This window comes from Erithacus rubecula (genome assembly GCF_903797595.1).
Source record: "Erithacus rubecula genome assembly, chromosome: 3".
Lineage (NCBI taxonomy): Eukaryota > Metazoa > Chordata > Aves > Passeriformes > Muscicapidae > Erithacus > Erithacus rubecula.
In genome coordinates, this window is record NC_136689.1 from 25,366,268 (window position 1) to 25,381,645 (window position 15,378).

General features: G+C 41.6%; 1 protein-coding gene across 1 annotated transcript in view; it reads right to left on the reverse strand.

Annotated features, from left to right (window-relative positions):
* The window catches only part of CHN2 (chimerin 2), a 153,696-nt gene that overhangs the window by 16,726 nt on the left and 121,592 nt on the right, over positions 1 to 15,378 (reverse strand). Inside the window, exons 7-8 of the mRNA XM_079300156.1 lie at positions 6,296 to 6,373; positions 100 to 184 (exon numbers count right to left, since the gene is read on the reverse strand). Of these exons, the coding sequence (XP_079156282.1) occupies positions 100 to 184; positions 6,296 to 6,373 (163 nt within the window). The remainder of the gene's footprint in view (positions 1 to 99; positions 185 to 6,295; positions 6,374 to 15,378) is intronic.

Below are 15,378 nucleotides of genomic sequence, written 5' to 3' on the forward strand. Positions count from 1 at the left end.
TTAAAGAAATCCCAGCCCTCCACTCCTGGAGGGAGCACAGGCTGGGGTGGCACAGATGTGAGCATTCCAGGAGAATGGGAGGAAATGTTGGAGTGATACCTGAACACCTCACTCCCTGAGCGATGAGACCCCACATGAAGTTGGCGCAGTATTCACACCAGTGCGGACCTCGAAACGTATGGACCTGCAACACAAATGGGGGTGGGGGAAAGAAATGGGGTCACTGGCAGGCAGATGGTCTGGCAGATGGAGCAACTGAAATGGATAAACAACAGAAGACTCAGTAGGAGTAAATCTTTAGCACATAGTGCCCACATCCTTCCAACGTCTAGATGAAATAAACCATGGGAACAGAAATTTGCTTTGAACTTGAAGTTTATCTTGCAGTAGGCTTAACATAGCAGAGAACCAGGCTGTGGATGACACTGAAAACAAATAATTTTTCCCTGCTGACATTCTAGCTATAGCAGAGGGGAGGAAACCAGGAGAAAATAAAGTAAAACTAATAATCCAAAGAACTGTAGATAAAAGCACCCTTCCCCAGTCTAGTAAATAATTTGAATTTACATAGGGAAAAAATGTCAATAGACCCTTTTTCAGCAGATCAAACTTCATTTTGCTACAGTCCACACATGAGTAAATAAAGAAGAATAAAATGACTTGTGTGCTTACAGAACCCACATCTCTCCAGCCACGTTTTGCACACCATGGCTGCTTCCGCCACCGGTTTTCCAAAGGCTACAGCAGAAGATCTTTTTATTTAAGATGTGTATTCTGGTAAAGTAAGCATTTAATTTTCATTGAAATGAAGAGTAAATAGTGAGGTCTATTCCCCTGTGAATGGGCATGGTATGAGCTAGTTCTGGCCAGAGACTTAATTGAGCTTAACAAAACATAAATCATTCACACTGGTTGCTAATGCATCCTTTCCTTCTCTCTGCTCTTGTTTACCCATCGGGTGGATGGCTGAAAGGCCACTTCCACCCCTGGGATGGGAAAAAGCTGCTCTTTGCTTTTCATAGAGTGAAAAAACAGTCATTGCCCTTTTTCAGATAAACTGTAAAGTTTTAGGCCAAGCATTTTGCATGCTAATGTTTTTGCCCCATTTGTCTGCAGGATCACACTGACACAAGCCTGTACTCTTGAGTCCAGAAAGATGAAGTATTATGATTTTAATACAGACTTCTTTTCCTGATTTTGAGATAAAAATGTGAGCCTGACTGTAAATGGCTCCTGACCAACTATTCACAGTCAAATAATTGTGTTAAGAAACTTAAAGTAATAGTAGTTCTTCCTCCCTTTTGACAGTGAAAGGTCAAAACTGGAATGTTTGACTTTTTGAGATATGTTACCTCTCAGAAAAACAGGTATCTCTGTGAAACAAGACTTTGCCCTAAAGTTTAAGATAGATATATTAATGGATATAGCCCCACACTTCTTTCTCATTTAATTTCATTTTATTTTGCAGAGTGGGTAGCATGAATTTCAGACATGGCTTTTTGTGGGGGTAAATGGCTGTATGTAACAGCTGAGGACCTGAGTTTCAGTCATATGCACTATGTGACCTTCAGTGGATATAAAACTACAGATAAAACTAATTATGCCTGCATCTTTATCACTTATAGACTGAAAGCCACATAATTAGTAGGTCTGCACCTGCACTTAATTGTGGGTGAAAATCATCTGCTGTGGGAAGATAACTAGCTGTGTCTTCTGCTTTGCAGCAGTTTACAAAAGCTAACCTTGTGAGAAGGGGTTGTAAGAGCTCAGCCAGGACTTTTAAAAACGCATCATTTCACAAATAAAGTCCATTGCAGTTGCTAGGATATTTGGGGCCTAGTTGCTCACTTTACATAAAGCTTAATTCAACTGATCTGGCTGAGGCTTATTTTGAAAATGGTAGCTGATTATTCCTTGATCTTTCCTGCCATTAATTGGAAAGTCATCAATGCTGACTGAGGGCTCCAATTGAGAAGTGCTGACAGCGCATCCTTCCCTTGTTCCATTCAGCCTGGTGGCCCTCAAAGGTTTGAGTTCTCTTTATTCATTCACTTCAATTTTTCACGGATCCGCATTTTAGCTCAAATGGCAAGCCTCCAGCTGAAATACCCTGTGAAAAGCTAGTCTTAGTGGTTTCTGGCCAAGTTGAAACAGGGAAATTAAGTGAAAAAAAGAAGAACTGTAAAAGTTTTTAGATGAAGGTGCAAAATTTCCCTTAAGATGCAGTTTTGAACTAAGTCTCTTCTGGCTTGTCATTAATTTTAAAGAAATAACGGAGGAAAGCTGTTTTTAGGAACACAACATTTTTGAATGGTAAGAGGGAATTTTGTCTGCAAGATTGGCATCACCTCTATTTCTAACAGGAAGAGGTAACAGCATGTCTCAGACTTTTGAGATGTCGTTTTAGTTTTTGCCCCATCCTCTGTAACCACGTCATTACAAACAGACTGGGCATAGATTTTTTTGGAACTATGATCTGGAATTATTTATTGCTGGTTCCTACCCCGTCCTGAAGTCTCAGTAGACCTCTCTGTGAACACACAGCACAGACTTGAGCTGCCTGAGCTCCAGTTGACACGCAATTCAGACTTTTAAAAAGAATTTACAGGGAACTATTTCTTAAAATAAACCACCCCCCTGACATTTCAGACTATACACTGTACTTTTCTTGTTCACTCTTTCATCCTCTTCCAATGGAAAGTCTCTTCTTACATTCACTGTCTCTTCTCTGCTGGACAATCTCACACAGCTCTACCCTGCATGCCTCTTCTTGTTGCCTTCCTGTTCTCTTTGCCCTTTGCCCCCCAGGTGCCCTTGCCTTCAAATGGCAGCATTCCCCCTGCAGGTGCTGCCTTATTCTCTTCTAGTTTGTGTCTGAGTCATCTTCACAGGGGGGGAAACTGAGACCAAAGTTAAGGAATGCCAGTGCAGTGGCAAAACAAAACAATGCCGTGAGCAATACTGCAGAAATGAACAAAAACAATTGTCATGAATTGAAATGCCATTTTTAAAAAAATTGACATTATACAGTTTTGTTTCTGAGACAATTCTGGTTTTATGTGATTGGGTCTGAAGACTTTTCCATTCGCTTTCCAAGAAAATAAGGTTTTTTCAGACTTCTGCCTGAATACAGACACATTTAGACTTTTGTGGGCTCTTGCTGAACCTGAACCATTTGCAGGGAAGAAAAGCTGACTCTGCTGTTATTTTTGTTTAAATGAATGCACAAAATCTTTTAAAAAATTTCTCCCCCAAACCCTTTGTCTTTCAGAAGAAGTATTATCTGCAGTGCTTACCACAAGGGGAGATTTATCCCAGAGCCCCCTCTTTCCCAGACCTCCTGACTTGTCTGTAATCAGCTGCCATTACTCCAGTAGCCCACCTGCAAATGGGATTTGCCCATGCTATGGTGACAAACAGGCACAGTATTGTGGTAAATGCACACTATTCAGCTGCATTTGCTCACTTAAAGCAGCACAGAAGCCCTCTCATGAATTCCCAGCCTAGAACAAAAAGTGTGGAGCATCCTCAAACTCCATGCTGCTATCCTCAGGCACGAGGTTGACCCCACCACCAGCTGGGACCCCACTGAAGCTGGCAGGTAAAGCACATCCTAAAGAGGCTGCTGGATCCAAACTGGAGCAAGATGCAAGAGGACTTTGGGATCCAGTTAGGCTGACACCCACACAGCCAGAGAAATACCTCTGTGCTTTTCCTAAACAGGGCATTGGAGATTTATTCTCTTTCCTGAATTATGGTATGTGTACACTGGCTTATGCAAAGTTGTCCCGCCAGACAGACGCCAGCTCCAACCCTAAATCCTTGTGACTGTGTGGTGTGCTCAAGATGAACACAGATTAACAAATCAGCCTGGATACTAAATCTTTTTTTGTCCACTTGCCTTGACTGTCTTTAAATTTGGAAGAGAGGTTGAATGAGAAAGGATGGATGTTTGGAAGAGCATAAACCTCGTGTCCTCATGCTCCAAACTTCTATGCTGCTTTGTAATTTTTGTATTAGCTTGGCAAGGATGGATAAGAGCTGTCCTTGCTCTGAATTTGTGCCTTGTGCCCATTTCCTCCTTTTGTTCCTTCTCTCTTGCAGTAAGTAAGATCTTTGGTATGACAAAAAATCCCATCAGTTTCTCTAGAAATGTGCCCTTCATTTTTTAGATTCTTCATGGGTAAAGGACAAAAGCTAAAAAGTGCCTGCTTGTTCATGAGGAATTGTCTATGACAAGATTATGAGGGACACTGTGACACATAACCTTTATCCCTAGAAACTGAGATGAATGATATAATGCACATCAGTATTCACTTAAAAATGGAGAAGACAACTTTTTGAATGTCTTCAAAATAGCATTGTCCTTCACATAAACCCCATACCATCATAGCCTGAGTGCTGTCAAAAGCCATCAAGCATCTTGCCCCAAGACCATAAAGCCATTCCTTCTTTTTAAAATGATTTCTTAACCCTTTTATGCAATGAATATGGAATATATTAAAGATATTAGCCTTGAGCCATGTTTGAAATTTAAATGTTCTGTTCTGGGTATACAATCCACTTTTTTTTTGTTCAACAACTGGACATGTTCTGATGTATTCCTTTGGAAAAGTAACTGTATTTGCATAGTGAACATATTTGTCCATTAAGCAAATGTAACACTTTTGCTTGACCTTTCTGGACAATTATTTTGAAAATGTTTGTTCCCTAGGGTTACTGTCTTTACTAGGACAGAACAATTATTTTCTGCTGTCAAGTCTTTGAATACATATCTATTTTAATCATGTGGCTTTTCAGTTAAGCTATGACTCTTTTGAAACAGAAAGGAACAGAAACTGTACAACAGCTAGATTGTGCAAATGCAAAGTTAACTGGGCACAGGTCCAATTATAAATCAAAGCCAAAACAAGGGAAATTTTGAAGAGGAAAGAATGCATGGGTCAAAGTGGAAAGAAGTCTCAGTCATGAGAAAATATTTTTTAGTTAAACTAGAATAGTTTTGATATTAAAATGATAATGAGGACAAAACCCAGAAAGAATGAAAGTTGTCTTAAGCAAGAAAACACAGAGTGTTTCCCCTATTTCCTTCAGTGCTGATCAGAGAGATAAATATCGACTTTTCTGTTGTCTGGGTCAAGGAAGGGGAATGAGGAAAGAGATGCCATTATTTACTTTGTTCACTAATATTAAATTATTGATTTGCCAATGACAGCAGAAGCACTACAGAGGTTAGCAATGTCTGCACAGCAGAGCATGAAGAAAAATAAGAAGTGAAACTTTTTTGCTAAGTGAAATTATTTTGATCAGTGCTTCTCCTTTTTTGACATGCCCTAGATGAATATCAGAAAATTCTAGTTCTGCTAATGAGTTGAACTATTCTGACAGTGACCCAGATCAGCATCCTCAAGGAGCATTAACTAAACTGATGTTTCAAAGCTGAGATACATTCCTTTCTTGTCTTATTACAGCCTCTTATTCTCAATGCTCATCTCAATAAGCATCAAAACAACAATTTGACAGCATCAGCTATGGTAACTGGCTGGCGTGCTCTGAAACCAGCACAGTCTTTTTGGCAAAACATTTTAATACAAGCTGCCTGGAAGGTCTGTTTCCAAAGCTGAGTCACTTCCCTACTGCAGTCTGCCAGAGACAGCACTCAGGAAAAGGATCCCTAAGAATCTGATTTTGTATGTATAGAGAGCAGAGAGATGATCCATTTAAATGTCCCTGTGTTTGCACAGCGATTTGTTTCAGTTTGACAAGCAAACACAAGCTCAGATCCCACAGCTCAGTGGGACTCTGAGAACATTTCCTTAGCATATGGTGGGGGAACAAAAGCTGGGAGACAATACCCTCCACTGTGCTTTGCTTTATTGTTAGGAGCACCCGGGCTCTCTCAACTTCTTCTGAAATCAGAAATGGTCCAAAATGTTTGCTGGATTTTGAAAAGGGGCCTTTTTCTTATTTAAAAGAAGATACACTTAAGATGAAGACAATAAATATGAAGTACTTTGTTTCTGAATAAAAAAAAAGAAAACTGAATCTGTGAAGAGTTAAATTTCCAGTCAAGTAGTACAGTGAGCAAGAAAACCAATATTTGGATTAAGTGCTTATGTAACGAAATACGAAGAAATCAGCTAATGTAACGTAACGTAGGAAGAAAAATTAATTTTTTAACACTTTTCTTAGAGCTAGTACAAATAGGTGCATGCAAACTTTACCACAATAAAAAATAAATGTCGAGCATTTCAACATAACTTTTTATCTGAAAATAACAGCAAGCGGCACTTACCTTAAAATTGTGTGCTTTTTCATAGTTGAAGTGGTTGTCATTCTGAGTTAAGGCTGCTCTCCTGACCAAGGAGGTGATCTGTGAATAGGCAAAGAGTTTCAGAGGTTGCCACAGAAGTGCCCCCTTGACTCCCACCTTCACCCCCAGGGCCACGGCCAGGAGCTCTTGGCGCTTCCTTCCTCGCTTCGCCTTGTGAACCACGGCACAGCTTTTCTCATTTTCCAGCCACAGCTCCTCTGAGAACATAGCGCTGGGATCCCAAATCTTTTCCCTGTCTTCCTCGGCGCCGGGGAGCCTGACTGGAGTCAGCACCGTACAGTTTGCCCAACTGCTTCTGATGTTAGACAGCAGATTTGAAGCAGCTGCAGCCCATTCTGCAGAGACCTCTGGCATGTGACTCGAATGGGCCGTCTTGTGGGACGGAAGGAGCTTCTGCATCTGAATAAGTAACGGCCTGTGCCGTGCAGCTTCTTGAGGCAGATGTGAGCCCGAACAATGGCACAAATTCATACACTCAGCTGCCTCCCCCAGATCCCCCCGGAATACCGGCTGGGGGCACGCAGCTCTACTGCTTCACCCCAAAAGGCATTCCCAGGGACAGATCTCTTCCACTCTACAGTGTGCTAAAAAATGAACAAACTAACAAAAAGCTCCTGGAAAGCCCACACGACTGAATCTGATGCTGCATCCAATTACACTCAGACTCGGAGGCTTATCAGGCAGCAGTCTGCATGCTAGCAGATTAAGCCCTTAAAACCATGATGATTGTTTAATCTTACAGGGCACAAAATCTTTCCCTCTCTCTCTCTCTCTCTCTCTCTCTCTGTCTGTCTCTTTTTTTAAAATTTTTTTCCATATGCTGTACAAGGGAAAAAAATCCAGCAGCACTCCAAGCATTAATAACACTTCTATGCCATGGTTTAAAGGAAGCATTTTGTCAGTGTGCACTTGGTAGCACTGAGGTAGCTCACTGCCAGGAAAAGCTGGAAGCCCAGCTGGGACTATGTGGGTTTGGAAGCCCTGGAGCCCTGTGCAGCACTGGAGTGAAGGCAGCAGGGAGCTTCACATGTATGCAGGAGGATTGAGGCCCATATGCACAGCCCTGTTTGCAGAACAGGGTCTTCAAGGTGGCAAGAGTGGCTGTCCTTTGCTCTGGTTACCTCCATCTATAGAGTTTGAAGGGAATTCTTTCCTAGTTAAAGCCCAGGGACAGGAGGTATTGGAACCCTGACCAGTAACAGCTTTCAGTGTTACTTTGGGCACGTGATCCACTTTTTTACAGGCAGGTAGTTCTGTGTCCCAGGACATAGATGTCTGACAGTGAGCATCGCTGAGAATCAATTCAGTGCCCCCTCCCCACCCATTTCCTTCCCTGTAGCTCCCCTCTTCTACTTCTTTATTATGTATTCTAATTCCCCATACATAAGAGGAGGATAGGACTTACCTGCCTGGCAGAGCACTGTGAGATTTCAGTCTAAAGATGTGCCTAATGCTCAAAGTGCTGTGATAGAGCAGAGTAGGGAGTTGCCAGTGCTACTGGGAAAACTACCTCTTTGAACTGGAGACACTAAAGACCACACCAGCCTTTTACAGTCTGCCCCACTTCAACTAACCCAGAAAATATGTGGAATTTAAGTATTTAGTTCACTTATATGAACTTGTGAAGTTGACCTTGCAACTACTTTTTTCAGTCTGCTTTTACCTCAGGCTGAAAAGTCAGAAGGTTCATCTAATTCACTTACTAACCCCTCCACCACACAGACTGCCTGTGCTTAGTAAAAGTGATGCTCTGCTGATTTGAAAGCCCATGGGGACAGATGGTTGTCCATCAGTAACATCAGGCTGTGCAATTTCAGAGAGTACCCTACTTAGGGTTTTCGAGAAGTTGTGCAACCTGCAAAATCAGCTTCTCAGTCATAAAAAATGCACTTACTTCTATGTATAGCACACTTAATCCCTTTCTTTTCCAGGTAACTCACAGCACCACTTTTTACATGTTCCCATACTTCAAAGCTTTCACTCCCCAGAAGGGACTTGCATACAAACCCTCTGCTGCCCATTCAGCCTTTCCCCAGGGCTTGGCACTGCTATCTGACCACTGGTGACAACTGGCTGTGATGCATGCATGAGCATTGCTCTGCCTGCAGGAAATCCCTGCTGCTCTTCCATATGTCCTCTTGTAGTGAGTCCCAGTTTCTGCTAGCTGGGACCTTTGTCTGCTTTCCAGCAGATAAGACAGACTATAGCTGCCCAACTCTTTCTCCATGTGCTTCAGGAGGTAAAAAGTATTGCTTTTTGACAGCAGCAATGGCATCAGTTTGGGCCATCACAAAGGAAACCTTGGAGTTGCTCTAAGTTCTTACCACATTCCAGTTTATTTCCTCAATGCCATTTAAAATGTATTTATATTTATCAGAAAGAAAACCCCCAAACTAGCTCTGGGTTGTCAGACACCTCTGAAACTACAGCATCTAAATCCCCCACATATACATAAGCTACTTTTTCTCTAACTTCCAGCATAACACATCCAAAGTCAGAGAGAGGTCGGTTTCCTAATAACGCTCAAATATTTGCATTTATGTCACTAGACTGATAAAAATCCCATTATATAACCAATATTTTTTACATAACATGGCAGATTTGATACTCAAGTGACAGGCTTATGATGATACATCTTGGAATTTCAATTTATTAAACTATTTTTGGAATATCAGAGTGTCATCCTGGGATCAGACACACAGACATATTTAATGGAAACTCTGAGTGTTCACACAGAAGCATTAAACTTAATAGACTTGGGGGAGGAAAGCTCAGCCAAACCAGTTCATATGACTAAGGCAGAGCAGTATTTACTGTTTATCACATAAATTTTATTTATCCCCTGGGTATCTGTCTTGCTTGGGCCCTGTTTAGACAGTTGTTCAGGAGGATTTGTTGCAGACATGGGATGTGCACAGAAAGCCAGCAGTGAGAGCTTCCTCTTAGGGAGCTTAATCAAAGCCCCGACAGGTTTGGTGTCTAAAGGGTGCTGCAAACCTCAGACGAGCTGGATCACATATACAACCACTTCCTTCTCTAAATACAATGCAAACTTCAGCAATGACAGATTCTCAGCTACAATCAGTTCCTGAAATCACAGGCTCAACCCAGCACTCTTATCTGCTTTCTTTTTCCTGATACAGAACTGGCTGCACATGGTGTCAGCTCATTCAAATAGCATCTCTTGATCAACTTAGTGAGTTAGCCTGCAGCTAAAGAGGAGAAAGCCAGTGGCTGAGGATATTATTGCTGGTTGTCACTGAATGTGAAGCTAGTGAAGGCTGGAAGGTGAATATGGGTTATCTGTGTCTTCAGACCATGGAATTTCTGCCTAACATATACTTTTAGTTTACTAGTCTCTTCGTAAAACAGATGTGCTGTGTAGGAAATGGAGCATTTAGAGACAAATAAATGTCACTGAACCAGAATAATAAAATTAAGGGGAGGAGCAGGAGGGAAGAGCTCAACTGAGCTGCTGCACCATTTCCAGGGCGCCTCCGCAGCATGAGCTGAGCCACAGCATTGTCTCTTCCCTGGAAGACTGTTTGCTAACAAAGGCCTCAGGCCCAGGAAAGAACAAATTGCAGCATGAAAAGCCTTTGGTTTTGTACATGTAGTATGGTTTCTCTTGCAGTCCTGTGGGCAGAGCTGAGGACTTGCTGGAAGCAAGTGGTGGGGGAACAGTGCACGCTGCCCTGCCTGTCTGTGCCAGCTCCAAAGTGCTGGGAAGAGCCTCCTGGGAGTGGTGGCTCCTCTCCCTGAGCTGCCACCATGCCTGACTGGGGCTGGCAGGGAGGGGAGATCAGGCAGCACAGCCTTGGCTTGCTGCTCTGCCTGCTGAAGGACACAGCTGTGGGGGAGAAAGGAAGAGCACGGGAATGTCTCCTTGGATGACACCACGGAGATTGCTCCATGACGAGGAACTGTGACAAATCCATGACTGATTTCTAACTAAATACACTTAACTCTGCACTTAGATACAGTCATAGGTCAAAGAGAGGCCCCTTTCCTTGCAGGCACGGCACACTGGGTTATCTGCCAGACAGATTATGTTTGCTCAATTGCAAACACGTGGTGGAGATGACACACGGAGCAGAAATCTTGCAGCTATTGGGTTTTCCCTGGTTTTCTCCCACGGAGCCCTTCCCATGACGTGCTCAGGACATGTTAAAGAAGCCATCCCTTGGCAAGACACAGGGCACAGAGGGGATGAAGAGCGGTGTTTGCCAACCTCATCTTGAAAAATCCCCTTTCCTAGGAAACCCTCTCTCCTATGGGAGGGCTGCCAGTGTCAATTAGGTGAGCAGAGGTTGAAGAGGTGAGCAGGGCCAGGAAGATCCACAACATGTGGCCAGGGGCTAGGGGAGAGATTGGATTGCACAGCTACTGGGCTGCTGCTGCCCTCTGGTTTGCCTCTTCCCCACCCCAAACCCAACAGTCTCTTGTTTCCAGTAAAAAACTTCCTTTCAAGGTGAATTGCCATTCAGTAAACTGGACACTGTTGATTTGAAAAAAAAAAAAAAAAAAATAGAAGAAGAACCACTGGAGTTATTTTTAAGGATTAAGATTCATCTATAATTTTTCTTTTTACTACTTGGAATTTCAACTTTTTTTTTTTTTTTAAATAATCACCATAATAATCTGAATAATAACGATAATAATCTGAAAATTATGACTGAGCAGCTGTCAACAAAATGCATAAGTGTTTAGGCAGCAGACTGTCTACACTGTGCTCCTGTTCTGGAGAGCCTGGTTGCACTTCCATCACCACCATTCACACCTATCTTTTTCAGACAATCCACAGAAAAAGAAACTGGTTATGTAGGAAGACTTCTGAAGTACATGCTCTGATGCTAAAGTTATTAAAACGATAATATTTACACCTCTCCTAAATTAATGTGATTGATCACATATTAGCATCTCAGCAACTAGCTGTCATTTATGTCATTTACTTATTTCTGACCATGTGTGTATTCAGTCCCTTCCTCCACAGATAAAAAATACAATTTACCTACAGCAAATGGAAATATAATCTCCCATAAACTTCAGATCCCCTTTCTAAATCCTTCTCAAACAGATTTTTCTGCATGCATCGTGATTATTTTTCTCAAAACAATGTAGTGAACCAAACAATGCAACAGCCAAAGGTGAAATAGTGTATAATCAGGAAGGCACTAGTGAGAATATTATTAAAAATAATAGTTGCTGTAAGCCTCTTATGGTGTATTAATATAATAAACTATTGTTTATTTTGGAACAACTGGAGATCACATTAAGTGGTGTGCAATTACATAGTCCTTTTCAATTAAAAAAACAGTGAGTGGATTAAAAGATTTTTTGTTGTCAGGCAGTTCTATCACTTAATGCATCAATTTGTGCATTTCCTATCCACCATTGTATTCTGAATGTATGTCTGAAATAGTATTTTGATTTCTTATTTTTGTCAACTACAATAAATAGGCATTGTGTTACAAATACAATGTCAGTGTCCAACAAGTATGAGGGAAGAAATAGTGCAGAAATGAGGAGAGGATCTAGGCACAGTATGAACCACTACAGCAATTCCCTCAAATAACCCTGTAGAGATTAACATGGTAACAGCAGGTCTAGCCTATTTATTGTCTTGACTTCCTTTCCTCCCACTCTCTCCTTTATCCTTCCCAATCCATCTCCATACTTGTCAAGGTTATTAATGACATTTTCCTGGCCAAGTTCATGATCCTCTCCTCTGTGCTTAATATTCATGACTGAAATGGTAGCAGAGGGACAAAAGAGAAGAGCCATGAGGACTAAGTGGGGCAGATGAGAGCAGAACCTCAGCAGGGCCACTGCTGCTGCTGTGGAGGAGGAGGAACACCAGGTGCCCACGGCACACGGCTGCCAGGAGCCCCTTCATCTGCAAAGAGCTCAGGGAAACCACACTGGATTGATTTCTGAATTGCCTCTTGCTCTCTCTGGGGATACAACACATGTAACTGAGTGAATTTGCCTGCCTGCAGTGTCTGTCAATGAGTGCTGTTATCACATGTATAGATCAATGTGTATCCAAGATAACATCTGGCCTGTAGGCAAATGAAAATTCAAGCATGATATTTATTCTGATATTATTATATTTGCAAAATATTGGCAGTGATCCTGTTGTTCTGTCAATGATGATTTTCTTGACAACAGAACTAATGTAGTGTTTTTTTAACAAATAGACATTTAAGAAGGGATGGATAGATGGATGGATGGATGGATGGATGGATGGATGGATGGATGGATGGATGGATGGATGGATGCATAGCAGGTGTCTAATCTAAAACAGTAACACGTTCTTGCTTTATAGACTAAGAGGAAAACAGAAACCACCACACAATGATTCACCCTCTTCTATGAGAGGTCAAGTCTAAAATGGATGAGCTAACTGCCTTCTTGCAGGTAATTTATGGATCATACAGGAAAACTTGATGGCTCTGGTAGAAACAGATAGCTTCACTACAAGATATTCAAAATTAGGTAAAATCAATATATCTCTGTACTATTTTCTGTATCTATGCTTCTGTTAACTATTCAATTTTAGAATAAATTAAGTAAGGAATCATTTATTTTATCAGCCTCAACCATATCTATAAGTAATTATAGATTAACAACTGCACTTTGTTTTGGTTATCAACACTCCCCATACTTCAGACTGGCTCAGACTCATGCTCTGGAAACATGGAATATCCAGCTTACTACATCATTTGTTACCCAGCTGCATGCCACTTTGTAGGTTTACCTGGGATCATTGAATGAACTTTTTCAAGAATTTTGACTATAGAAGGAAGAGTCTTTATCAGATTTCTCACACTGACTATGTAGGTAGCCAGTATTTTGACATCTCACCCACAGAGGAAATAGCCTAACAACATAATGAAGTTAATATGACATAAAATGGCCTCAATGAGTTAAGAAGGAAGTGACTCATGCTGTCTGCACTATATGGGACTATTAGTCAAGAGGCAGAGACTTAAAAAAATAACCTAAACATTACAGTTTTTATCCAGATCCCCAGTGGGTGCTGGCTCAGCACCATGTAAGCTATATGCCTATACAACCTGCTCATATTTTTACATTTTCACTATGAAGTTTTTGCTTTCTAAAGAAATAGTACTTTTTTAAGGAAAACCAGCTTGCCATTGATTAAAACCATCACTGCCCTGCAAGGAGACTGCAGAGCTTGAACCAGAGCCAAACCCACTGGGCTGCCACAAAGAAGTGGAGAAGTTAATGCTCTTACTTCCCTGTCTGGGGAGAAGCAGAGAGGCAAGAAAGCCCCTTCTGAGAAAGACAACTCCTGTGAGTGCACTGCAGTGCCCTTGAGAGAATGTGATGAGTGGAAAAGGAAAAGATGGCAAAAGGTCTGGAGGTGCCACAGGCAGTAGGGGACCTCCCTTGGGACCTCTAGGCTAGCTCATGAGGGGCTCCTTAATGGAGCTAGTTGGGTGCCATGCTCAAACACAGGGCTGGCTGAGGACTGTGTTTTATGAGACTGCATAAAGTCTGTGTAATATCAGCTTTTTAATAAATCCTAGTGCTATACAGATACCATGTTGTACAGCAGGCACAAAGCTTGGATGTTTGACCTTATGCCTTGTTATACTCCCAAATGTACACACAGCACCCTACACAAACACCTACACCCTTGCTTTTGGGATAATTCTCATTTCTCTCTCAAACACTACAACACCCTACAGCCAGGTGTTAACCCAAAGAAACACAATAACTGTCTATCTTCAACATACACAGTGAAACCAAACACAACCAAAAATAAACACAATACAAAAATAAAGAAAGTTAGAGAGTTCTTCTGTTTCTCACTTTGATTTCTGATAGTATATGTTAGTGAAAATAAACACCTCCTGGAGTGTGACCAATTCAGCACATGCTCTGGACTGAAACTTACAGACTGCAGTCAGAGTGTCTGTTCATACAGAGAAGAAAAAATCTGCCCCTTCTGGGATTATGATAAAATGTGGAGAAAAACAGGCTTCATGAAAGTTTCCCAGAAACAGCAGTGGGACAGCAATGGTATTTATGTCCAGAGCCACTAACCACTCAGCAGAGCCAGCAGATCTCTGGAGGAGCTGTAAAGCCACGCTGACAGAGCTGCCAGAATGTAAAATATGTTGTGGCAGTCTCAGGAACCAACAGCAGTGCCCCAAGTTTTGCCCTAGCTTAAGACAGCTTAAACCAAGAGACTTTATTGTGGGTTAAATAGAGATTGATGCAGCCTGAAAGGGAACAAATAATATGTGAACCCGTGATTCATGAACTGGTGGTCATATTGTCTAAAAAACTTGCAATCCGTAAAATTCTTGCCGGACAGTAACAGTTCAGGAATGGATTCTCAATGGTGTGATGCTCTGCTCCCACAGGGAGATGGGAATGATAAACAGTTTCCACGGGGGAGAGTACCAAGATCAGCATCAAGTGGCAAACAGGATTTTTCTCTAGTTTTGGCAGTTTCTCTGTGGTGAGAAGGGACTCTAAAGCTTCAGTGTCAAACTTATTTCACATTACTGAATTACACTGCTGCTCAGCAGTTGTGGCACCTTCTGATAAACTACACAGTACAATGGCCTAGAAATGTAGTCATGTGTTTTCCATCATTAGTAATATTTTTTGTCCCCTTTTATTGTAGCATCTTGTGACTTTTTCCCATTAAAAAAAAGCATAAACTCTGTAGACAACGTAAGGTGGAAACACTTAACCATGCCATTCAGGAAACAAAGTAGGCAATTAGCAAGTAAGAACAAGTTTTCAGGTTGAAAGAATACTTTTTAACAAGCCTGACAGCCCTTAACCAGGAAAAAAAAAAAATAGAGGGAGAACTTTTACAAAAGTGCTGTGCTTTACAACTGTGAACTTCCATTTCAGTATTCTTTATGAACTGCATTGCAAAAAAACAAAGAGAGCTGTAGGGAAGCATTTCCCACAGTGAAACTGTGGCTTGGTTTTTGGTGATGGCCCAGCCATGGCTGCCTAACATCTTGTCTGAGATTACTTGTATATCCATAAAT